This window comes from Pyxicephalus adspersus, chromosome 6 (assembly GCF_032062135.1).
Source record: "Pyxicephalus adspersus chromosome 6, UCB_Pads_2.0, whole genome shotgun sequence".
In the NCBI taxonomy this organism is placed as follows: domain Eukaryota; kingdom Metazoa; phylum Chordata; class Amphibia; order Anura; family Pyxicephalidae; genus Pyxicephalus; species Pyxicephalus adspersus.
Window position 1 is genome coordinate 81517204 of NC_092863.1, and position 27773 is coordinate 81544976.

The 27773-nt window shown below is 37.7% G+C and overlaps 1 protein-coding gene across 1 annotated transcript in view; it reads left to right on the top strand.

The window, feature by feature from the left end:
• Positions 1-298: 298 nt before the first annotated feature.
• Positions 299-27773, top strand: part of ADAMTS6 (ADAM metallopeptidase with thrombospondin type 1 motif 6) — a 168685-nt gene continuing 141210 nt past the window's right edge. Inside the window, exons 1-2 of the mRNA XM_072416361.1 lie at positions 299-534; positions 27307-27756. Of these exons, the coding sequence (XP_072272462.1) occupies positions 27660-27756 (97 nt within the window). The 5' untranslated portion in view covers positions 299-534; positions 27307-27659. The remainder of the gene's footprint in view (positions 535-27306; positions 27757-27773) is intronic.

Genomic DNA, 27773 nt, shown 5'->3' on the forward strand with positions numbered 1-27773 from the left:
ACCCTGGAAACATGGGACAGCAGAGTATAAACAAACCCGAGCCAGCCTACACCCGGTGCTGCGTGGTCGGAATGCCGCCACATGAGCTAATCCGACATGAAATAGCAGCATATGAGGGCGCACGGCACCGTCTACCGACCCCCTGATCGCACCCCTCATCCCCATCCCCCCCTCCGACCGGTGCCCGCGCATGCGCACTGTGACGTCACTCTCCCCTTCGTTTGCTGAGCTGCCAAAATACTGTGTGAAGTAAAGTTGGCTGAGGGCCGGCACAGAGCTATGAGTGGCCGCTCGGCTCCTGCACGGGGCTCTGCACTCTCTCCGCACACACATGCACTTGCACTGAAAGCTGCTCGTACAAGGCAAGGCTAAAAGAGCAGCAACAGGGAAGACACAAATACATCTCATTGCCAGTCATTATCCCTGTACCAATAATGCTATAGGATGGTGGCTGCTGGATGCTGCAGGATATGTGTGCTGTGTGAATGGGCAGCAGCACTTATTGTCTCAGCACACTAATACAACATGCAAACGGTAAGAACCATTCTTCCTACACATCTGCCCAGCACATCATCCTACATACACTCTACATTCACTCCTATAGACACTTGTCACATGACTTACTCTATTTCAATGTTTGCTTGCTTTATTAGGATTCTTCCATTTCTTTTATTATTGCCAGGCTCTCATCATCCATTACCTTCTGTTATTAGCGGATTATTAATCATTGATTATATTTCCAGGGAATATTGCTGTGCAAAGGGATTTGTATTCTGCTTTGAGAAATGCAATGATTAGTCAGTGATGTGTAATATTAATACAATGTATCCAGTGATCATTTCTGTATTCTTGTTATTGGGTGATTATTATTCATTTATTATATTTCCAGGGAATATTGTTGTCCAAAGTGATTTCTGCTTTGAGAAATGCAATTAGTCATAGATTTATTAAATACATACTTTAATCAGTGAAGCTGGGTGATCCAGCAAACCTGGAATAGATTTCATAAAAGTCATTTGCCATTTGATATAATCCTAGACCAGATCCACTCCAGGTTTGCTGGTTAACCCAGCTTCTCTGATGAACGTGTATCCTCTCCAGCCTTTATTAAATCCCAGCCAATGTATCTATCCAGTGATATATTCTGTATCTTCTAGCATGTTGATGGGTGATTATTAATCATGACTGTTTTCTGTTTTGAGAAATGCAGTGATTAGTTAGTGAAGTGTAAAATTATTATAATGTATCCACTAATCATTTCTGTATTCTTATGTTGATGGCTGATTATTAATCATTTATTACATTTTCCAGGGAATATTGCTGTGCAAAGTGATTGTTTTCTGCTTTGAGAAATGCAATGATTAGTCAGTCAGGTGTAATAATAATATAAAGTATCCAGTGATCATTTCTGTATCTTCTAGCATTGTTATGTTGATGGGTGATGATCAGAGTTGTAGTGATTTTATTCTTTTATCTATGTGATGCCATCATTGTCATGTCATTGATTATCATTAGAAATGTATTTTGTACTTCTGCATTGGCTGCTTATGTTGTGTATTAGCACAGCTGATCAGATGCTGAATAATGGTTTAGGAGCTTGCAATCTGTTCTGCGGTAATAGGAAGAGAGATAAAAAAAAGCCAGTGCTTAAGAAGTGGAAATTAAGCCAACATTTATGCTTCATGTAGAAAAAAAAAGTCTGCTTAAGAAGTCAGACAAGTGCATAGTTTGTGTCTGGACTCAGAGGGGCAGCATTAACGTGTTCGCTCTGTCTGATGCTCTAGGATATGTTAAGCTCTTAATAGACTAATCAAAGAGATGTTAGAGTGCGGTTTTGATTTCCTTCTGGCCACTTGGGATCTACAAGGCTCTTAACCCCCACGACGTCTTAAGATTTTTGTCTATTTGTACCGAAAGAGTTTAGCGATTTCTAGGAAGCGTACGTTTTGGCTGCATAGGAGACTCTATAGAAGAGGGGTTATGTGAGGTTGAACCCTACGCCTACCCCCCTCTTTCTTTCCTCCAGTTGTGTTGAAGTTAACTAAACATGCTATGTGGGTGCCAAAGGTCTGTGGGATCCCCCAAACCAAACCGGTCTTGCTGTGACTGTAAAGAATAATTTATGGGGTTATTAGCAGGTCTACCTTTGGCAGCTGTAGGTTTAAAGAGAAATTTGGAGGTGCCATGCTGCCAATGGATTGACGTAACCCGGTTGTCTGCAGAGTCCCCCGTCCTCCTTGGCTTGGTGCATTTGTCTTACAGCTGATGAATGCAATCTTAGATGACACGTCCAGCTGTTGTTGAACTGGCTGTCAGGGGATGTTGGCAGTAGTAGTACGAGGGCAACTGGAGATTCCTTTGGCTTAGCCGAAATGAAGATATAGTCCAAACAGAGGATCACGTACCTGTGTGTAATGTGTTTTTTATTTTTTTGCAATCCTCATATTTTGGCTGCGCTAATTTCTTCCAGTCGTGCAGTGCAGAGGGCGAGGGAGCATAGAGAAGGATTGTTATTATCTGACTGCCGGTGTGTAAGGCAGATTGGGATTGTGCCAGATGTCTGGGTCACACGCGTTTTATCCAAATAGATTTAGCTCTGCTGATGGATGGTAAAGGGAAGATCAGCTGGAGCTAGGCTAGACATCTACCTCCTCCTTCATGTGGTTTTTTACTCCACTCTATGAAAATAAGGCGCGTTATGGAGATTTCAGAAGGAAATGGGCATTTATTGATACTGTTACTTCATGTAGAACTCATTAAAGCAAAGTTGTCATAACTGTCTGCTCTCAAAAAAACTTTTACAGTAAGCTGATATATACAGCCTGTGAAGTCTGCAGCCACTTACAAAACCATCAGAGTGTATTTTGCTTTCTATTAAGTTCAAGAGGTCCGAAGGTGACATGATGATGTTATATTCAGGTCCGAATTACTCTTCCTCTGTCCTGACACTGGAATGTCTTTTGTTTTATATGGGTTACTGTACTCTGCACATTTCTATTGCTACTTGTACTGCTGATGTATGAACACTACAAGTATCTACTTCCACCAATCAGGTTGGAGCTGTCAAATTTGTCAGTATAGGATAGAAAATAAAAATGGCTTTTTGAGTATTGGTGTTAACATAAGGTCCATATGATTACAATCACTATTGCAAAACACTGGGGTTTAAATGAGAAGTATGCAGAATATATATATACATTATTATTTGATAAACATGGCCCTACGTTTATGTTAGTTCTTCTGCTCATCCCCAACATGCTTTGGTTGTTGTACTGGAACCTCTTGAGGTTGCATATGAAATAGGTGACTTTTCATGAGTGCTCGTTTCTGCAAGCCTCTGCCTCTTCCTGCTTCCGCTTCCTTTTATTTCCACTTCCTGCCACTTCCTCCTAAACTCCACCCCTTCCTGTTAAGACATATTTTGCCAAGCCCTCCCGCATTAATGGACCCATACTTTTATTGCAAACCTTTCCCCCTTTTCTGCTAGGTCTTTGCCCATTCTGGTAAACCAGGGATGTCAAACTCTGGGCCGCAACGTCCTTTTTTTTGGCCCCCAAAGGAATCCTAATTATGAACTGCAGCTGGCCTGTTGCTGCATTGAAATAGTGCGGCTACTACAATTTTCAGCGGGCTCTCTGCCTATGCGTGGCCCCGCATTGGACTGTTTTATTGACGCAGGTAATGCAGGAAATTGTAGTAGCGGGGCTATTTCAATGAGGAGGCAGTTCCAGCGGCAGGCCACTCATAAGATTTAGCCTGCCATTGGCCCCGTCTGGAATTTCCAGCACTCCCCCCAGCTACACGTGGGAGGTGCCAGGAGGAATTTGGAGTTACAAGGGCTTCTTGGCGAGGAGTTTAGCACAGGCGGATTTTATAAGCATCTTCTGCAGTCAGTCAAGATATACAAGTGTCAAGGTTGGCCCGCGACCTTGTCTAAAGTTTTTAATTTTGGCCCACCTTTTCATCTAGATCCCACCTCCTAGATGGTAAGCTCTTCCAATTTAATGTACAGCGCTGCCTAATATGTTGGTGCTATATAAATCCTGTTTATTAATAATAATATTAGATATGTTCCCATTCTTGCCTCATCCTTCTCTGATTCTCTTAACCCTGTCCATTTTTTGCTAGGTTTTGCAGAACGTTCAGAATGTTTTACCACCATGAAATTAATTTGTTTTGCCCATTTTGCATGTATTTATTTTTTTCAAGGTAACAAACAAAAAGTTTGATTCCCAGTCCTAAAAAAACTCTGATTCAATAGGACTTTTTCACAATTGTACATTTTTGCTAGATATGTTTACCGTTAAAATCAGTGGAGACCCATCAGAGGGTTATTCAAACATGTGAATGCACATTGATTTATGTAATCACATATGCTCACCTTAATGTGTGTGTATTTTCATTAAAAACACAAAATTCAAAGGGGTAAATTAATCATAAAATTACACCTATTATCAAAGGGTAAGAGGAGAGGCTGCACTCTCTTTATCTATTCCGCTGCTTTTGTAATTTAATCTGAGCTTTAGCTGTTGAGCTATGTAAACTATTGGTTTCTTTTCAGCCAGTAAATTGTGAAAAGAAATGTAGAGCGCCACATGCTGGCTGCAAACTAAATGGCAGTATATTCGTAAGATTATTTCTTAATCAATATTTTATCACTATACTATTTTATACAATTAAAATATATTGTATGCATAATAATATCAAATTCCAATATTCCCTGTAATTAAAGAGCAATGTAAGGGTATTGTTGAAGGATAGCTTTACATAGTTAAAAAAAAAAGTTATGTTTCTGAGCATAGTAAGTATCATTGTTTCATGCAGAATAGTAAATATTATTGGATACCCTATGAATGTTGTCTGCATACTGTTAAATCTGAAGATGTGAGTGCTTAGATAGACAGAGATGGGGAAGTGAGGCGCAGCCTGGTATGGCCTAGCCAGCATCCCCTGAAATCCAGACTGATACCGACATACATCCATGAATTCTTGAACTTAATGATGGTAGATGAGAGTTGGAGCTGAGGTTAGAAATTCTTTAGTGCTATCAAATCTTTACATACTGAAAAGTTTTCCACCTAATATATTTGCTAGTGTGGGCTTCCTGTCATTGTTTGTTATCATACAGATCTTGAAATATGAAATATGAATCAGCAAAGAGCAGCTATTCTTACTAGAATCTGGTAAGAATATTGCTTTTCTTACCATTTCTCAGTGTTCCTGTACTTTCTTGAAGTTTCATTATTACAGACTATTCATGCCATTATTTTTTCTTATTCTGAACAAATTTTTTAGTGTCTAAGAGCGTTGCACATCGGCTTGCACCCAATATACAGTTTGAGTCCCTCTCTACCAGGGAACTACAACTTGTTCAGATCAATAGCTTTTACTTACATGACTGCCTCCATGCACTGGGCCTGATTTATTAAAGCTCTCTAAGGCTAGAAAGGATACTTTTATATCAGTGAAGCTGGGTGATCCAGCAAACCTGAAATCCGGTGCAGGATTCAAAATATTTGCTAGCAAATAGCAACTGACTTTGAAATCTATTCCAGGTTTGCAGGATCACCCAGCTTTACTGATGAAAGTCTCCAGCCCTAGAGAGCTTTAAGCATACCTAAACTCAGAATTTTCACTTAAGTAAAAGGGTGGACAACCCTTTTTATGTAAGGTAAAAATTCTGTTCTGGTAAGTGCAGCACTCTTTTTTTTTTTTTTTTGCCTAGGCAGTCGAGAATGGATGGGAGAGCAAAGCTTCCCCGGATACTTACGTCAGGAATCCCGGGAGGCTCTTGGTCGCTCCTTCTACGCATGCCCGAGCATCTACATGAATGAAAAAAACAAGTAGAGTAAATTTACTCCCCCCCAAAAAAGGCACATTCGCCTATTTTCTTTGTTAATTTGTAGGTCCTTACAATTGTCTATCATACAAAACATCACTGGCCCAGTTTGTGCTTCACCGTCCCAACATTTGGGAACACACTTCAGTGTTCAGCTGATCATAGATCTAAATGGGTCCTGATAGTTTACATTGTGTCATGAGACCAACCCTATTTTCCTGATTCTTTACTTAGGAGGATGAGTCAGCACACTTGGAAACCGAAAAGGTGATTTTTTCAAAATCCCTAACATTAAAACTATTGTAAGATTTGTATCATAAAATAAACAATTCAGTTACAGTCATGGGAAAAAGAAAAAATAGAAATGAATTGCTTCAACATATTTGTATAGGCAAACTTTAGACGTTCACTTAAAGCCTAACTATAGTCCGCATATAAAAACGTCCGTCGTGCAATCAGCAGAAGGGACAGATGAAACCAAGATGAAGATGGCGGCACCCGAGATGGAACGAGAAAAGTGAGTGTAAATAAAAGAAAATGTGATCAGGCTTTATTATTGTATTGCAGAAGGGACATTGCCTGCCTCTTCTGCAATAAACAACCTGCCTGGTCACAGTTTTTCCTTGTTAGGTTTTAGTTCTGCTTTAAACCATTTTTTCACCTAAGTAGGTGATAGAAATATTCTTGAAAATATTGACATATAAAATTAGTGCACTCATTCTTAATAATTTAAATATCTAATCTAAATCATTAACTGAATGAAAAAGCAGATTTGTCAGGTGGAAAGGTAGGCCCACCAATTTATTTATCACGATAGTAAACCTTTAAAGTTTAAATCAGGTTTTACAGTCTAGGTGTCAGTGATAAGGAGCTCATGAAATGGTGGTGCTATCACCGTTTAGTTTTTTAGATTTTTATTGCCGGAACCAAAGGATTCTCCACTGAGCCATCTCTTTACTGGTCCTAGGACTTCTTCAAGTTTTATTATCTCCTTTCCCAATCCAGCAAAATACTGTAGATGACTCTGCATAGCTGGTTGTCATAATCTGTTCTAAACCCTATTCTGAAGCGCTCCATATCATTGAATGAAAGCTCCAGTTACACTTTGGGGATTGTTCACACCAACATATTGAAGCAGTGTATTATGCATTTGGTAATGTATTAGGATGCCATTTATTTTGAATATTGCATTATTGTTTAACTGCATACTGGTAAATCACAAAGTTTTATCAGACGGTTAGCACCAATTTAACACTTCCCATGCTCCAAATAAATAAATCTGGGTGCCGCCTTTGGTATGACCTTGATGAACAAAAAGCAGAGACATCTATTGTGGCAGAATCTCAACATTGGAGTCTCTGAGAAATATACAAAGCTGCTGGTTATTCAACCCATTGGTATGCTGGTTGCTGGCTTCACAAAATTGGTGTGGTTGTTTTGGGACCATGAGTTTTGGCTACAGAAATTTACTGCATGTGATTTATCAGTACATATTAATCACACAAACAATTTAAAATACCCTGAAAATTACTGCCTCCTCAAGCGTAAAGTAATGAGAAAACTAATTTCTCTGAGGACAACTCAAACTTTTTTACTTCAAACGATGGTCACCTGGACAAATAGAGGGGTAAATCTTCCCATTGGGGACTTATAGCATGAAAAGTTTGTATGTAAAGTGACGTGAAAAATATCTTCTGCAAGGACAACTCAACATTTTGAATTCTTTTTTGAACTTCCAAAGCATTGGGTGAAAGGTCAAATTATACTTTAAGGCTTGTTCAAACCAGCATGTTGCAGCAGTTCACCATTCACATGTTGGTGCGTCATGGTGCCATTTATTATGAATAGCAATACAGAACAATACGATAAAATATGTGCAGCAAGAAATGCGTTGTTCCCCACTCTGACATGCATAAAGGTGCATTGCAGCTGGTTCATAATGTGTCCTAAGATATGCTGTGAAATATCTCCTCGTCTATTACTATTATTATTACAGACTAGTTATATAGCGCTGACATATTACACAACGCTGTACAAAGTCATGTAAATAGTGTAAATAGTCATGTCACTAGCTGTCCATCAAAGGGGATAACCATCTAATGCTCCCCCCATAGTCATATGCTTTCAATAATATCTAAGGTAAATTTGGGGGGGAAGCCAATTAATCCTAACTGCATATTTTTTTTTTTTTGGAATGTGGAAGGAAACCCACGTAAACACGGGAAGAACCTGCAAACTCCGTGCAGATAGTGTCCTGGCTAGGATTCAAACTTGAGACCTAGCACTGCAAAGGCCAGAATGATAACCTCTTAGCCACCATTTAGGTTAGATTTCCGGTTTGTGGATGGCCAGCAGTTGGAATTCATATTTAATCATCTGTGCCTACCTCATTAGTTTTTCGGCAAGTATCCTGATTTGGCCGAATTTTGTGACGGCTCAAAGCTTTGCCACAAATGGTTTGGCTCATCAGCAGGATTAGGTATAGTACAGATGCCTAAGGGCATTCAGTTGTACCTGCATGTCCCACCACCATCTATGGCCATCTTTAGGTGAAGTGAGAAAGTGATGTTGGCAGGTTAATTAGTGCTTTGCTGCTTGAACTGAGCAGACCAGTTAAAAAATGTTTTGTAAAACAGCTGTTCATAAAGAGCTATCTGTCTGCTCCTGGGCATTGACACATTAGCTGAGAGCATTTTAAGTTTTATGGTAACCTGTAGCCGGCAGAAATGCATGTGTTAGAAATATAAAGAGGCTTGTAATCTCTTTTAAAGTCACAGCAACATGGAAAAAAGTGTTTGGACCTTTAGGCTATATAGTTGTAAAATGAGTGACAGAATGGCTTTATCATTACTGTTACCAGTAATAATGTCTTCAAAGCCATGGGGAAAGTCTTAAAATGTTGCTATGCATTGTGTATAATGTGGCAGTATATGAATAATGTCCATTCAGCCCTTGTATTAAAATAAAAAAATAGAATGCTACAGAACACCCTACCACCATGTATCCTAGTTGTTGGGTGATTCTATAGACAGTAGATGAGAGTGGTGCTGTTTAAATTAAATAATGAAGGTGTACTTAGGAAAGACGTATGACATTCAGCACAGTTTGAGCACTACTAATGTGGTAGTTTTGAATTTTCGTGGCATGCCTCTTAGTTGGAACTGCAAAAGTGAGAAGTGTTGTCCTCCTCATAAACTGTGGGACGTCACAAGCACATTCTAGTTTTTCGGCACTGTAGGGATGCAAATGAAGGGTGAACATGAACCATCATTAGTGGCATCAACATGTTAGTGCCGCAAGAGCCCTGGAACTTAATGTAGCCTATTAGAAAATTAGCTTCAAAAAAGAAGTCAGCCTGGTGACCAATTTGATGTATAATGAAAAGCAGTGCAAACAAATATCAACATGCTAGGTGACGTAGATGTATTTGGGTTCTTGATTATCCATGTTTCATAGCTCCTGTGGCCCTATAGGACATAACTAATAGAATGTACAGGTACCTCTGAGTACCTGCATGTACCTGCTCATGTCTCTCCACATTGGCACACATGAACAATGGAACTCTACCCATTGCCATAAGCCAATGCTTGACAAACTTAGTGTTTTCTTAACATTTGTCCAGGGTTAAGCTTTAAAGTATGATGTGAGAACTTCTTGTGCTTTTTGGCTACTGTAGTGAACCCAATAATTTTTACGGCTAGCTAGGCATACTATTGCTTAACTGTAAACTTGAAAATCTCAAAGTTTTGTTAAGACCAATTTACAACTTCCCAATCTTTTATTAAAAAAACCTGGGTGCCGCCTTTGTTATGGTTTTGATAAGGCAGAGACATCTACTGTGGCAAAATCCTAACACTGGATTCTCTGGGAAATAAAAAAAAGTCAGCTGGTTATTCAGTCCATTGGTATGTTGGTTGCTGGCTTCACAAAATTGGTGTGGTTGTCTTGGGACCATGGGTTTTGGCTACAGGGATATACTCCATGTGATTTATCAGTACATATTAATCACACGCAAACAATTCAGAACAACAAGAAAGATATTGTCTACTGGAGTGCAGAGAACTAATTCCTTCAAGGACAAGTAAACATTTTTGAATTCTTGTTCACTTTCTATCTCCCAAACAATGGTCACCTGGACAAATAGAGGGGTGATTCTTCCCAGTAGGGAAACCTAGAAAATAATGTTCGACAAAGGGTTTAATCCTTCCTCACTATCCAAAATTGAAAAAATTGGCTCTTACATACAACTCCAATGGCTAATCCCTTAAGCAGATGGCAAGCCTAGAATTAAGTACATATATATTAGTGTAGTGCAGACACAGCACTATCTCAAGCTGCATTTAGATTTTTGGCTAAAAACACCTCTTTCTGATGATTTTTCCATCTGGCATGTGACCTCTCAATCTACCCTTTTCCTTTTTGGCAGAGACTGTGGGCCAGGCTGCTACAAAGTTGGAACATCCATTCTAGCAATGACCTGAACTACAAATCCCAGTAATCCTTGTGGCTTCTTCCTCCACTTTGCCTGTACTAAGCTGCTGGAAGGAGAGACTGCATCACTGTGCAAAGCTTCAGTTCAGTGAGCAATTGGTGACAACACTGTGCAAGGAAGTTCATAGAGTTGTCATTCTAATTCTAAAGCAGACCTTTGGGGCTTTTACTTACAAAATCAAGAGCTTTAAATAATATGCTTTAAAAATATATATTTTTGTGTTTAATTGTATATAATACAAAGAAATTGAGTAAATGGTTCCGTGGAGCACACGTATGGAGTATTTTTTTATGTACCACCTCCTAGATTGTAAGCTCTTCGGGGCAGGATCCTCTCCTCCTGTGTCACTGTCTGTATTGGTCTGTCATTTGCAACATAAATGTACAGCACTGCGTAATATGGTGGCGCTATATAAATCCTGTTTAATCATAATAATAATAATAATAATAATGTAAAACCCGATATTTAAATCTAATGCTTATTCCCTTTACTAGCCCTACCACTTCAGCAAATATCCCAGCAACAGATATTATCATGGCAATATCAGTGACAATAATACTATTTTGTTATAAAAATGTCACATAGAAAATTTACAATTTACCAAGTTTATTAGCACAAAATCATCAGTCTACCCAAACATTCATATTTGGGTGGCGCTGGCCTTTTAGGCCTTTTTTTGCTTTTTCTGTCGTTAATGATATTTACTATTGGTTAAGTTTTATCTCAGCGCACAATATGGCTCTCCTCTGTGTAAGTAATATATACACTTCATTAAAGTCAGGGTTATGGAATGAATTTATGAGGTGAGTCTAGAAGGACACCTTGGGTCAGACATGTGAAATAACCCCATAAAGACGTCGGGCTCTGTTTTCTTTGAAATGCTAAACATGATCATTTAAAGACATTTCGCCTAAGCTTGGATGGTATGTGTAATTTCTAGCATATGTTTGCGACTGCGAGGGTGCCTTTAAATAAATGATTGGAGTCCCATAATGAAAACCAATCGTCGATGAATTCTGCAAGGTCATATTGTATTTCTCTTCATTAATTTAATATTATACATGGAGCAGTGTTGAGATTTGGTTTTTGCTTTGTGTGTGTGATGTTATCCCCCTCTACCACATGAATTTATTCGGGCCCAGGAACCGTTTGTTTTTTCATTTGTGTACAGTAAGCAAAGTTTATTCTGTGTCCTTTCTTTGTATCCTTTCTTTGTGGCATCCCCTTTGGTTCAGATTCCGTAAAGAGTCCAGGCATTGGTGTAGATTACTACCTGGTAGAGATGCAAAAGCAAAATTAAAAAATAAAGTGTTGAATTCAGATATACTAAGGTGCTCATATTCTTTAAAGCTTTTAGTAAAGTAAAGTATTGTATTCTCAAAGCTTTCAAGATTCTAAAGTCACTTTCTTAAAGATTAGAAACACCTGCTGGTTGTTTACATTCTACCAAGACTCTGGTTCAACAGAAAGTAAAGTTTTGTGCAAATAGTACATTTCTATGGCTGAATTCAATGTTTTATGATCATTTCCAATGACTCGAAGGAACAAGCTATGTACACACAGCATTGTTCAGTTGTATGGAAAGTGGGAAGGATAAGTTGGTGGCAACCCACCGTGTTATCCTCCATGGGAAATGACAGTTGTCATCCCCGGTCGGGTGTTTAGTGATCCGCCATAGGGGTCACTAAAGGACATGGGGGATCTCTGTATATGCACTAGATTTTCGCCCAAGACCATAAAAACCATTTGTCTTTGGCAGCATTTATCTAGCGTGTGTAGCCTAATACCGAAAAAGCTCAGATTTCAAAAACTATATTGTAAACTTCGAACAATAACTTGCTCCAAAATACATGAAGTTACAAAGATAAATCAGTGCTTGTTTTAATGGTATTTGTGGCTTGTTGAGGTACATAATTTAGTGTACGTGATCTGGGAACAGCAGCACTTTAAGGTTTAGGATGCATATTAGATACAGTGTCTGGGATCAGGTTTAGGAATAAGCTTGGGGTTTGCATTTAGAGATCACGTTCAAGTATATCTATTTCCAATACAATTTTTTCGTAGTTCTCGATATAAACACACAGTGAGGGTTTGAAAAGGGACTTTCTCTTCTCTTGATAAGGGAGATTTTCATTAATTTCAAATCAGAGGAAAGTTTTGGATTTCCCATTACTTGATTTCCCTTTGCTAGAGGTTATTAAAACAAATACAAGATTAATTTTGGCTTTAGATATAGTTTAAAACAGGACTAAAATGTGAGAATATATATAGCTAGGATGTAGGTCTTTCTCATCCATTGCTGATCATTCATAAAAATCACATTCTGATCAGCTGATCACCACTTTTATTAGTGAGGCAACATTGATTGAGCCATATTTCCAAAGATGCTGATCAGTCATTTTATAAATGGGCCCTTAAAATGCAGTTTATGGCAGAAATGTGGATAGTAAAACCCAATATTTTCATATTTTTTCACTGTACAACTATGTCTTCGGATGTCATACAATGGTCTTCATTTTCATGCAGGATTTACCTTCCAGATTCCAAAGCACATTTGTATTCTAAACTGTAATACTTGAAGATAACAACCAACTGTACTTGACAACTTGTTAAAGAAACTATACCTGTAACGTACTATGGTCTCCATCATCACTCTCCCTTTCTACAGTTGTTTTACTCAAGGAGCATTGCTGTATCCTGTTTGCACAAGATTAGTAACGGCAACACAATAGATAATTTTATTCTTAAAGGTATGAACATGCATTTATCAGTTAATTCATGTTTTGTCTCTGCACAAGACAAGTTTAGCTTTGCATTGCAGAGCATATGAACTGCTTATCTTGCATCATTTCCATGTATAAATAATTGCCAAGTTTGCCTATGTCACCCTATTATTATTTAACTGGTGCCTATCCAAAAATTACATTTCAGTTGTGGATGGATCTGGCATCTTGGCACTGGATACTGTGGTTTATACTACAGGCTTTTAGCCAATGGTACATGTACCCCAGGGGGTATCTCTGGCAAGGGCTACAGCTTTATATTAAGGAAAGTTTGAATATTATACAAATTTGTGTTTTTTTTTCTTTTATTCATTGAAACATAATGGATAGCCTGTAAGCTATTTTTATAGGGGACATTGGACAATTATATATATGTTAGAGGTAACTGAGATGTGGTGGCTCATATTAAGGAATTAGGAAACAATAGCTTTTATCCTGTTAACATTCAATAAAGATGGCAGAATTGTCACCAATTCCATTTGAATTAGTTTACATTAATAAAAGTGTCAAATGTATATCTGTTTTTGGGCAAGGAAGGGCCTGTAACAATAAATTCTGTGACTAAATCTGCTGTCTGGTGAGTGAGAAGGTGCTTTACAGATAATGTCTGGCTATATTCTGTACAGCAAAATGGAGTGGAGTGAGATGTATACTACAATAAACATAGGTATCCAACTCCATTTTTTGCATATAGGACATGATTTTATAAAGCTCTCCGAGATTGGAGAAGATGGACTGTCATTGGAGAACTTTAGGGATCCAGGAAACCTAGAATGCATAGGAAGAGGACCCTTCCCAGAAGAGCTTAAAATCTAGGAGATTCTTTTGATAGTCTTCTAGTAGTGAAATTTTTTAACACTATTTTGTGATGTTAGTACTTTTTTTATTCTTTTATAACTGATTTTGCTGAAAGTAATTGTAATTGTTTTTAAAGTGGTACAGTGTAAAACCATAGATTTATAAACCAGGCCTGTAATTGCAGTCTCATAAAATGTGTCTTGAGCCTATGACTGTCTCCTGAAGCATGTTCCTAGTCTACAACATCTCCTATACCATGTGTACAGCCTCTGATTACCTTGGGCTGTATATCTGTAGTCTCTGAGTGTTTTTTGTGACATTACATCAGTTTAGGTGCTCTTTAATTCTTCATGGTACACATAATTTAGAGACGTAAAAGGATGTGGCCTTTGACCTAAAGCAACTCTGTTGCCACATAAACAAAAATATAAAATGACCTCTAAAGAAAAAGGACTAAGGCCTCTTTCAGACTTGGAGATGAGGGTTGCTGTGGTTCAATGTTTTCAAGAAGTTGATAGATCTCTATCAGTCCTCCAGCAGCAACCAAAACCATTTTCGACTGCTTTCCAACCACTGTGAGTTATGGTTAAAGTGATTTTCATTCAAGCAACTGCAGCCCGCGATCCACAGCAACTGCACTGTAACAGCAACCGCCTTCCCAACCACTTCAATTCACTTGACACGTGCTGATATAATATCAGACTACAGGCCACAGGTGCGAAGTTAGCCTACGATTCACCTCTCCATGTCTCCAAGTCCTTTTCTTATACAGGGCATTTTTGTTTTAAATATGATTTATTTTTGCATTAATATGTTTTACTGAAAAGTCCCACTTTCCACTGTGGAAGGTATCGGGTACAAGATTTTTTAGTTTTGCACCAACTCGGTCATGCTGGCTTCTGTGTCATTACAGGACATAGTAGTGATGTAAAGTGGGAAAAGCCACGGCAGGGAACCAACACACCAACATTCCTGGAAGTGTTGGATTCTGCACAATCTTCAATCAATAGTTTTTCTTTATTACTGCAGTGATCAGTGTTCCAGGATTAATATGCTATGTCATTCTTGCTAGCGAGCACTTATTTTGAAGTGTTTTCTTTTTATAGAGTCACTTTAAACATGTGATCTTATATGTTACATTAACATTCAATGCCACTTCATGTACCAAACATTCCCTCTAGGTAAATCTTCCAAGCAAATGTTTGGGTAAAGTCACATGCATTGCTTTAAAAAAATGCCCCAGGGTTCATTGATGATATATAGAGAAGGTAACATTGGCATGATATCTGTGACATATATAATCCCTTGGTACAAAAGTTAGAGAAATCCACTGCTTTCCATCCTTTTATAAAGAGCTGACCACTAGTTGGCACTGTTCTATTGGCATTAAGTTTATGCCTGTTATCTGTGTTAGTAGTTGCAAATAATATTTGCTATATAGTTTGGTCTTCTGAAGTTTTTTTTAACATAGTTAGAAAGTTGCTTTAAAAAAACTCTATTTGTCCAGCAAGATATGTGCATTTTTTGCCTGGTCTTGTTTGCTCCTGCTCTTTTCCATAATAGTGTTCTTCTCCTAAATATCCATTCTAGTTGAGTGCTTCCCCAGACTTCCTTTTGGCAGTAGTTAAAGAAGGGGGAGCTTGGTCAAGAATCTGTTTCCAATATTTACTATGCAAGAGAGAAGAGAAAAAATGTGTGTTCAGTTCAGATTTTCTTTCTTTTTTTTCTTTTTAAGTAAAACAGAAGCATTTGCAGCAGACGTATGTCTAGAGTATGAAGAGAACACTGGAGGGATACTCAGACTTCTAAAAAAAAAAAAAAAGTACTGGAATCAGCAAAGACTGGCTCACAATATCTGTACACTGGGGCATATTAAGCCATATTTACCTTGGAGGCAGAATACTAAATGCATACAGATGTGGACAGCAACCTTTATGAGAACAGGTGGTGTCTTTCTTGCATTCTTTTTTCAAAGGTAGTCCTTTTTTGGGAGATTCAAACATGACCCTCGTTCACCCTTGGTGTATTCCACTCGGTTGTCAACAGAGATAAATACCTGGCGAGAATGTCTTGGCAGTAAATCATTGATGCTAGTTAACCCATTCACACTTTGAGCGTGAGACCTGAACTTATTGCTTGCCTTTCAGGCTGTGATTTGTCATTGCTGACAATTTAGGATGGGAGTTGCAGAAACTCAAGAAAAGCTCCTTGTGGCTGTGCCAATAGTGACCCCTTTTGGTAGGGCATCAGAGTGGGCTTGTTGCCTGTATACAGAAGGCAGATTTTTTTTGTTGACCACAGGTGGTAGATCGAAAGCAGAACTAAACTGAAAAATAAAAAAATCACACCTTTAATTCCGCAGATCCCTTGATTGTGCTGGAGCTTTCCTGGGGTCTTGTGCCGTCCTGGAATTCTCCTTCGTCCTGGCACAGAGGAAGCACCGGACACCGCCATCTTCAGCCTCCTTCTTCTGGGTAGGTCACCTGATCTCGCACTGAGCAGGTGTGAGATTGGGCGACAAATCCTTCTGTAAAGGGGAAAAAGGAGTGCCGATCTCACTGCACATGCCTGTGGTTTTCCCCTTGGTGTAAAAAAAATGGTGTTGCAGTTAAAAAAAAAATATAATATTTTTACTTTAAATATTAGGTAAAAGGGTTTTCTACCCTTTTATGTAAAGTAAAAACTGTGAGTTTAGGTCCACTTTAAAGACAGACAGCAATAAAATAGGAGAGAGGCTTTATCTATCCCTACACCATGTATAAATGTTGTATAAAAGTATTAAGGCAGTATGAAGATTAAAAAAAACCTATTTGCCTCATACATATATTTATATATTCATTATGAAGCTTCACTTAGCTTCATGTAGCAATGAGGATATTCCTAGGGGATTACTACCACAGAAAAGTGGGCTATGTTCAAAGATCCTAAAAGGGGAAAATTCAATGGTTTTGTATTGGAGGCATTGTTACCTATAGTGGGGAAGACTGTAGGTATTAGTTGGTCTTTGACTATCCATTAACTCTACTCAGGTTTCAATGTAAAGCTGAAAATAGCATGACCAACAATGAGCATAAATGGTGTTAATTTACCATGGACTCAACAGTAATTTACTAATTATATGGCAATCTGTGTCTTCTATTCCCAAAAAGCCCTGACGTGCCCTGGTCTCCTGACACTGCTGTATACAACCTATTTCGCTTAGGTCCTGTGTGTTCTATTGTCGCTCAGTGACCTTTCGGCTTATTAGATTAAACAATTCAAATCAACTAGAATGGCAAAGATACTCAATGCAGATCAAGTCTCATAGGTTACTGCACAATGTTTGCTCAACTCAGCCCTTTTACTATGTTCTGCCAGGAGTTTACCCTACATTACTTTGTTCTATTTTTCTATTTAAATAGCTTGGGAACAGATTGCTTAAAAATCTTCTGCAAGCAGCAGTAACACGTTTCTCTTTACTGATCATAGCCACCATGGCCATCTCACAACAATTTGTACAAGGGATGTTAACATATATTTGCATAATGGGGTTTATCGTGGTGTAATAGATGGGCCCATTTACTATATAACACATACTAAAAAATACTAATGAAAAATATGGTGGGGGGCTGGTATTTGATTTGAAAAATTGGAACTTTCACAGTAGCCATTCTGTTAACAAAAAAAAAAAAATTTTTCTTGAAAAGATCTAATTTGATCCTCATTTCTGGCCTCATTACACAAATTCCATCCATATTGGATAATAATAATTCATGCACTCAAACCTATATATTGTATTAATTTGTTACAATTTTGACAGTCAGTTATGGAATAAATGTATCCTCAAACTTTAGAGCAGCCGGGGTTCTGCCAAAGTATGTAAGAGGTTCCTAAAACTGTGGCAATGACCTCCCTTTTGATAATGCCGGCATAGCTCTGGGGCCAACACCACTTGTTAGAGGCAGCTGCATGGCCATGGTGATGTTTTTTGGCGTCTATAAAAGTTTCATAGCTTCTGTAGCCACCACTGTAAGGGAGCTTTCTTTCAAATTGTCACCAGCTTAGAAGGGTTTATTTTTTTCCCATTCATCTCTCAAAAGTTGGGTTTAGTAAAGGTTTCTCTGAGACCTGAATTTTATTTCAAGGGTTCCTTGGGGTAAAAAGTTGAAAAAGGATATATTAAACATTTGAAAAGTGGGGTATCCAGATGCACAAAAACTAAGCAACATATTTCTATATACATCTGGATTGTAGCTTTAAAGATGACTTGTGTCTAGGCTATGGATGTTCAGTGTTCAACCCTGGGTGGGAAGATATTGTAGGCAAGTGGCAGCCCCTGTATTATGACCCAACTCTTCATTAAGCATCCAAAAATAGCTCGATGGTCACTAAAAAATGCTGGGTGGTGCGTTTAGAGAAAGAATCAGGATAGCCGAGCTGCTAAAAGACCAATTTACCCAACTTCAGCACTACTTCTGTGAACACGAGGAATTGCTCCACAGTGCCTAAAGTTACAGTGATTAGTGATGGTTTTACTACATGTTAGGAATATGTAAATTCCTGAATATCCATAACCGTACCTGGTTCACATAAAAGTAGCAAACTACGTACCAAGCTAGGCTTTGTAATCTTCTGTGTGATGCTTATTTTCAAACCTGTACAGCATTCAAACAGGTTTTCCCAAAATTAAATTATAATAAATAAACCTAAGCACCAAGTGCACCAATGTCTCTCCTTTTTAATGGAAAACAACTTTTTCCTCCTTGTTACCTAATCAAAATATCCAATTTTAGGATAAATAAATATTAGAGAACATTTGAATCAGATTCTTCTGTTTTGTATTTCGTACCCAGTTTGTTAGGAGATTGTAAAAGTATGAACCTAGAACATGCCTAGTAGTTTTTTGCCATGTTATTCAAGTTTAAGTAGCTTGGTGCACAGATGTCCCTGAATCTTAAATTAGCCGTTCACTTTACAAACAAAAGAAATTTCTGCTAGCACCCCTGACAAATTAAATTTCATGCTTCTCATCTCTCTTGGTAGACCACTAATTACTTTAGTTAGGCACATCAGAGAAAATGCAATCTGACACTGCTTTTTCTTCATAGACTTTCCTTCCACACTGATAAAAAGACTAGCTTTAAACTGGTGCTGAGAACATTAGGTAGGACTTTAGCCAAGTCTAAAGCCAGCATCAAAACAAATATTTCAATAAATGTATTTCACATTGCATGTTGAATAAACAAGTTTGTCAATATATTTCTATTTATAGAGTTTATAGTATTTTGGGCATAGTCAGTTCCAAGCAGAGCAGTAAACTATAAAGAAGAATTATAGTCACATAAGAACCCATAATATCCCAACTACTAAACCAACCCACTCCATTATAGTCATACAATGAGCTAAGACCAGTATGCCTAGGCAGTGGTCACATGCTCTGTGCTGAGGCTCAGTATGGCCTATACTCCAGTTGTGATTGTGTGAGGAAATGCTAAGGCATGACTGCTGCTGGATCCCGATGCATTCCAAAGCTGGAATAAATGCATGCTTTTGTGGCTGTACACAGGCCCCTCTGGAGGTGAATAGGGTTTTCTTACTGGACTTCATTTATATTGTAAAATATCATTCTAACTCTGTTTCTTAACCAGCCATTTTTCTAGGGGTTTCTTGAGCAATGAACAATTTGTACTCAGTTTGTAGATGAATTAACTGTCACCAATGGTTATCTGTATAGGTTACATTCTTCCCACTGGCCAGCAATGTAATAAGCATTCTTCCTGCTGATCAACATACTAATGTACTGTGAATCTGGGATATAGTACTTATGGCAGGGGTTCCATAAACAATTTTAAGGGTTCCCCCATGTTAAAAAAAAGTTGAGAAACTCTTCTCTAACTACAATATTTATTGCAGAAATTGGCACCCAAAAATTAAGTGACACTCTAATTTCATTACCGGGATGTTAGTTTTGGGTTAAAAAAGGACCTTAATCATTTCCGAAAATTAATCATTGACATTGTTTAGACCAGAAAGGTTAGCCTTCCCTGCAGGTGTAAACGTGGTGAGCATGCAAACAAGGGGATTAGTTTTACTTAAAGATAGTTCGTGTTAAGTCGACTATGTAATCAACAATTTTCAGTCACTTTCAGCCCACCAAGAATCACAAATAAACAGCTATCGGATAGTTTGATTGATCCCCAAAGTTTACTCAATTGTACAGTCAAAGCTGGGCCTGTATTAATAGAATGCACCTTGTGATTTACAAGACTTTAATTTAGTTGATTTTTTTTTTTAGATTTTAATTAGCAACTGTCTATACTGCAGACATTTTGGGATCAATTCCCTGTATTGGAAGAAAGGAAAAAAAATTGATCCAATTGAACAGAAACCAAATTGTTGTAGAAAGTGTTTTTTTTTCACTGAATCAGGGTAATTTTAAAATCTATATCCTTGAGGTTGATCGTAAGCACCATTTTATATCTTCGATTGGTTTGTAGTTCCAAAAAAATATGGAACTGAAAGTTACATTTCTTGATCAACTTCCATGTACATAGTTAAGGGCTTCAGGTAGGATTAGAGACAAAGGGACCTTTGTATAGCATCACTTTCTGTTATATTAGGTATAAGCCATCGTATTGGATTGGCGAAGATTTGCCTGTGAAGTTGCTATAATTTACCAGGATTTATATAGTGCCAACATATTACGCAGCGCTGTACATAAATAAGGGTTGTAAGTGACTTACAGATACAGACAGTGACACAGGAGGAGGAGAGGACCTTGCCCAGAAGAGCTTACAATCTAAGAGGTGGGGGCAGCAACACATACTAGGAAGGGATGGTATGTTAAGGGGAGACATTTTTCTGCATATAAGTATGTTATTTTACAGGAACCCTACTGAATGACCTACCTTCTACCCTTCATTGACCCAGCGCTGGATATGCATCCCAACTACCTCTTTGCTTCAGCCACACACTGCTCACTGCAACAGTGTAGCATGAGTAAGACATTGCATTTGCGATTTTTATGTGATAACACAGGGAAAGTTAGGAAATGTTCTTTAAATTCCTTTATTAAATCCATCAAACTGATTCCCTTGCAATGTATGCCTATTTTTTTGTTACCGTAAACTTTCACTGTGTCATCCTCCATCCTGAATACAATACTGTATACAATATAGCTTGTGTGGGTATAGTTAAGGGGTTTAGCAGCTTGACTCACACACCAGCATGGGTCTATTGTATCACAGTCAAAGCAGTGAATAGCATAACTGCATTGTTCAGTCTGTACACTAGGCAAGATCCCAAAAAGCCATAGTAATCATTTCACACTCATTCTGCTAGACTAGAGCCTTTGTACGGCCAGATATTGAAAGGGACACTCAGGCCTTTCACAGCTGACCTGGCCTTTCTTTATCCCATTGGCTGGGTAACTTTGTAACCTATTAAAGGAGTTCGACAATTTTATAAATGCAGTCAATGACAGTAGCTTGTTTATGTGCCAGCATGTTCAACTTTCATCTGCAGCTTGCAGTGACTTCATTCTGTTCCCATGATAACACCCAATTTTCTCAGATAGGAAAGAAGGACAACTCCTTACAATAGAATGTTCAGTCAAATGGCATGTCTTTGCCAAATGATCACATGTTTATCATTTTAGAAATGTTAGTATTTGATGCACTGCATTTAGAAACCGATACAAAGGGCAACACCAAATGAATGAAGCTTTGTAACTTATATAGATAATTAAATATATTGTATTAAATTGGTTGATACAATATTGATCACAAAGGTGCATTAGTTTGGCATTGCTCAAACTTGTAACGGCAGTGTATTAAATACTATTCTTTCCTGAAATAAATTGGGCTACAATAAATTATTCGAGTTTTGTAATCAGTAATCTAATCTATCTCAATCATCTGACCTATATAAGCCTGTTGCATTCCCTATACAGCAGACTGGTGGAGAAAGAAGCGGCTTAAGGGGCCAGTCAATAGTCCTAGAGTGAGAGATGAACTGATCAGCAGTAAAAAAATATACAAAAAAAAATCTTTTCTTAAACCTGCTGTAAGAGAAATATGCAGTCACTTTTGAAAAGTTGCCTGGCTCTCATGGTGGTGTCTAGAACCCAGCACATTCACAGCTACTGAGCTGCCAGAAGTATAGAGAAAGGGCATTCCGGCTTTGCTTTGCAGCATGCTTTTTCTGGGCATAAGCCTTAGATGTTGAAGGAAAGGCAATGTATGGGGCCAGTGGTATGAGTCTTGATACAGGTGAGTAGCCCTGTCATGACCCTGAAATTTATCAACAAGCAGATTAGAGTATTAGAATAGTGTGGATCACTGAAGAAGTCAGAAAACAGGGTCAGCAATGGGAGGTTGAAGCAGAACAAACTCTGCATCAGAGACACATTCACACAGGCCAAGTCAGCAACTTGCATATGACAAGGTGTTGATGTGTAAGCAAACAAGAAAACAGGTCAAAGGACAAGCCACATGACCACAGATCATGGGTAGACTGCCAAAGACCTTTCAGCATTGAGGCCTGGCGGTGTTCAGTTTTAAATAGCCTGTTTGGCTACACTGTCAGCAGCAAGAATGCTCTCATGTCCATGCACATCCTATGAGTCACTCCTATGAATGTGCCTGCGCAGAGAAGCACCACTTTGTGCAATTCAATGTGCAGAAAAAGACACGTGTTTCTTGATTTCTGATTTTTACTAACATGTTTGCAAAAATGTAATAAAAGAAAAAATGCTAACTGTAGAAGACTGGGATGGCCACATCCAACTCTAAGGCCACCAGCTGAACTTGGAGTACACCATGAACATTTGTTTAGAAAACTAGTAGTACTATTTATTGCAACAGCATTCGTTTATATCACTTCTGAAGTCCAACTGTTATTATTTCTGTAAGGTGTCGCTATGTCTGTGCTGGCCCCAACCCTTCAGAGCTATTTTTCATTCTAGTGCATGTGTGAACACTTTAGGCATGGGGTTGCATTCCCATTGGGGTTTCAATATAACGACTTTTAAAAAAGCCAGCCCCCCTATTCCCCCTTAAACGTAAATGAATTGGATTATGGTGTCACTGCTAAATGTAAGCCATGCTAATTGTAAAAGAAACAGCCAAATATGCATTTCCAGTGTATGATATGGCTGAAACTGTCCTTGAGTATCATACTGACATCGCAAACAATTTAATGACATTCCCTAGCATATTCTGTACAGTACCTTTTAATTTTTTTTACATATCAACCTGGGCAGTATATTGCTTTCCTAGCTTTTTAAAATAGTTTTTCTATGAGCCCTTTTGCAGAGTGCTTATCCATATAAAGAATTGGCTTGTGTCCGAGATGCGATTGAGCTCAGCTTAAAATTGGGCTAAGATCAGATTGGGTTGTGTTTAGGGTGGATTTGTAGTGAATTCTGTACAGCCATATAAAGTAACATGACACACAGCAAAAGCAAGCGTAGACTGCTCGTAAATAATATAAATTTCTAATATATTTAAAAAAATTATATTGGATGCACAATACAAATGCCTCCATAGGCAAGCCTTACTGGAGCCAAGGTTGTTGGAACTTTACATCTTTATTTTACTATACTGCATATGGTGTATGAAACTCCACATTTAAAAAGCGAAAGAATTTAGGAAACTTAGCTTCCACAAGAAGACAAAAATACTGTAAAAAGAATAATTGCAGTGCCCCCAGCGTCACTCCAGATGTGCAGCACCCTTGGCAAGTATCTCATCTGATAGTGGCTGCTTGCCTTAGGATGTTAGGATGCCTGAAATTTTACATTGTGTGCAGACGTCTGGGAAAAGTTCAAATTGAATGAGCAGGGATAATCCTGGGACTTTTCTCTTGTTTGCCACATTTTCATTTTCAATTATTATTATTATTAATAAACAGTATTTATATAGCACCAACAAATTACACATCTCTGTACATTTATTAGGGGTTTAAATTTAGGGGGAATTTTTTGGGTTCTGTATTGGAAAAAAGGTTAAAAAAATATTGTGATCCAATTTACGGAAACCAAATTGTTGTAGAAAGTGGTTTATTTTTCACTTAATTAGGGTAATTTGAAAATCTATCTCCTTGAGGTTGATCGTAAGCAGCTTTTTAAATCTTTCTTTGCTTTGTGGTTCCAGCAAAATATGGAACTGAAAGTTAAATTGCTCGATCAACTTCCATGTATATAGTTAACTTAAGGGCTACAGGTAGGATTAGAGACAAGGGGGCCTTTGTATAGCATCACTTTCTGTTATGTTAAGTATAAGCCATCCTATTGGTTTGGGGTAGATATGCCTGTGAAGTTGCTATTATTATTTAACAGGATTTATTTAGTGCCAACATATTACGCAGCGCTGTACATAAATAGGGGTTGCAAATGACAGACTAATACAGACAGTGACACAGGAGCAGGAGAGGACCCTGCCACGAAGAGCTTACAATCTAGGAGTTTGTGAACAGTTGCAGAATGTAAAAGCAATATTATTTTTATTAATACTGAACTACTGTTGGTATGAGTATCATTTTGTTTCCTTAATAAAAGTAAAGTTTTCCTTTAAGCATAAAGGTTCCTACTGTTTAAACAAAGTACACTTGTAAAAGGTAATCCTAAGCTTTCACGTGATTGACATGGCATCCGAGATCTCCACAGGAAAGTAGACTTTACTTGATTAAGATCTGTCTTTTGCTGGAATCCTGCACATGGTTACAGAGGTAAATGGAGACTTTAGTATTCTCTTGTTGAGGCAGGTTAGAAGTGACATCAGTGCTGCTTGCATTTCAACATGGGCGAGGAACGATTCCCTTATGTGTGCCTGAGAGACCCCCAGCAATTTATGATGATAAATTGAGCTTTTCCAGACATTCCGCTTCCAGTTTCATGACACAGCTGGAATATTATACCAGTAGTATAGGCTTTTATTATTTATTTATTTTTTTAAACTTTTCCAAGTGAACACCAAAAGGAATGTTTTCCAGCTACATTATGACTCTGTCAGACCACACAATACTACAGGATGGTCACAGCTTTTCTGTGCATATTTCAAGAACAACCCCAGGAAATAAAGATAAAGTCCTTTTTCTTCTTGTGTGTGAGTGTTTACCTGCAAAACTCATGAAATCATTTTTCAAACAAGTATAATTTCTTTTGTTTTATGACCTGATGTTACTTCCAGGAGATCCATTATTTTCTTCTTCATTACCTTAATGACAACACTTTGCTGCAGTGGAATTGCACAGTAGCGTTACCACCCTGCAAACATTACAATCTAAGATGGATGTACAGTTTTAAATAGGTTTTAAGTTTTAAAGCTTAATCATATAAATAGTTAACATAGGAATATCAATGTAAACACTTAACACAGGAATATAACTGAAGTTAAGTGTACTATACAGCCATCCTTTGGCCTGCCTGTGGATATTCTATTAATAACAAATACTTAGCAAGCATAAAGTAATTTTATAGACAAGTCATCACTGACCTCTGTAGTTGTAGGCACTGTAGAGCTACTGACCCTCAAATTTTACAATATTAAAGTTGTTTCCTTTGCCATACAAATACTTTACAGTTAGGGTTTAAATATATATGAGATATAATATGCCAACACACAGTGCATTGGATTTGTGTTGTGTAGCAGTTGTAGAGTTTATCAAAGGGATAGAGATTGTACACATCAAGATTTCCTAGTGGAAGAGACCAAGAAGTTAGAAGGTAACATGGGAGGATTTGTATTTTGATCATTACTTGTTCCTGAAGAATAAAGGAGTGGTATGATATTCAGGATCGGAAGTGCCAATTGTTACAATATACAATCTAAAACAGATACACACATTTTTAAATGACATTTCACAAAACCACATCTTATAAATTAATTAATCACTACAAAATGAATTCATGACCCCATTTGGTGAACATTCCCTCTAGTGCATCATCCGGATGACTTCATTATTTAGGTATCTCAGTTTGTGGTCTTCCAAAGTCTGTGTAATTTAGGTGATAGCTTTAAACACTTCAAATTAATATTATCTTAGAGTTGCAATTCTGAGATCAAAGGAGTCTCAGACTGGAATGAACCTATGCAGTACACCTCTTTCTTTTTGACATACTTGATTAATTCATTGCTCTTTAATGGCTGCAGTTCCTCTAAAGTATGTGTGTTGTGATCCATCAGTTCATACAGGATTCCTATTATAAATGCACACCATTGACCATTTAAAGTATATTCCCTAGGCAAGAAAACAAATCAATTCAGGGAAAATGGAAACATGAAAACCATTAGGTTCTGCAAGTCTGCGTAATAATTCTTAGGTCTGATTTCACTACCTTTCTTTACCTTTTCTTCTCCTTATTAGATACTTATCAAAATGACTTGGGCGTTGATTTTTGGATGTTGTATCACAATGAAGTGCTTTGGATGTCTTATGTTTTCTGCTGGTTGCCTTGTAAGGATTCCTTGTTCTCTTAGCCTCATATATCTAGATAATGAAAAGTTTGTACACAAATAAGTTAAAAATTTGGGACTGAAAGGTTAGGAGAGAAAGGATCTATAAACTCGTTTGGCTTGATTTATTAAAACTCTCCAAGAATGGAGAATATAAGCTGTTATGGAAGAACATGGATGATCTTAAGAACCTGGTATGGTTTACCAAATAAAAAGCAAATAATTTAAAGAAATCCATGTCAGGTCTGCTGAATCACCCAGTTTCTCCCATGATAAGCTATCTTCTTCAGTTATGGAGGTCTTTAATAAATCAGGCTCATCATGTACAGAGTCTTTTCAAGCATATTCATGCATTAGGTGAGTTGTTTCATGTGTTCAGGAGTATAATATTCTCCTGTTCTCTTTAGCCCTACCTAGCTCCTTGGTATAGAGAAGACAATTGCAATGAGCTAGTGAGTGTGCTAGTTATATTCTAACACAGGACTAAATAGTCTATGTGCAGTATAAGAGGATTCTCCTTCGCTGTCCCACCAGAATGCCAATACGAAGGGTATAAATCTACATTAGCAATATTATGAAAGTTTAAATTTCATACGGCTCTTTCTTTTTTTTTAGATTGCTCAATTAAAGATTTTATCACTTTGTGAAATCAGATACCTTTCCTTTCCAAAAAAAGGGAGGGAAGATTAAACTATATAGTTTTTCCTTATGTCGTTAATGAAAAATGAGCTGTCTGGCTTTGACACATTATTTAGGTTAGCCAATTATGTTTAGTCTTTTAAATGTTTATTTAGGCTATGATGAACAACACTGGCTTAATTGAATTACTCCATATTTTGTAACATTAGTTATACCCACCAAGTCCTAATCATTCTGTCATATGGCTATAAGGTTTGCCTTATGGTTTACCATAGGTAAAAGTTGGTTTGACTTACACATTTTTATTTTTTATTTTAACAGGTACAGAAATGGCCCACTTCCATTAATTTTCCTATATGATACTTGAGAAGCTGTGTGAAGAATTATTTTTCTTTGCTCTTCTGTAAGTCTCTACTATTTGCAAGCATTTTTAACTGGACTGCGAAAAATGGACAAAGAAGAAAGAAAATTTAGGAGACGGTCTTATATTAAGAAGCAAATCTTCCTTTGAAAAGCCACTAATTAAGGTGGTGGCACGAAAAGAAGGAAGAGTACATGGACTTGTTATGTTTCCGTACTGGGATAGAACTAATATCGTAGGAGAGAGGTAGCCTCAAACAGAAAACGATTAAAAAAAAGAAGAAATAAATATTTGTTTTCTTCTTTTCCAAATTATGGAACTTTTGTGGAAGACGTTGACCTGGATATTGGGCCTTGTCATGGTTTCATCGGAATCTCACAGGGACCACCGACTCACCTATAGTTCTCAAGGTAGGCTTTTTAACTTT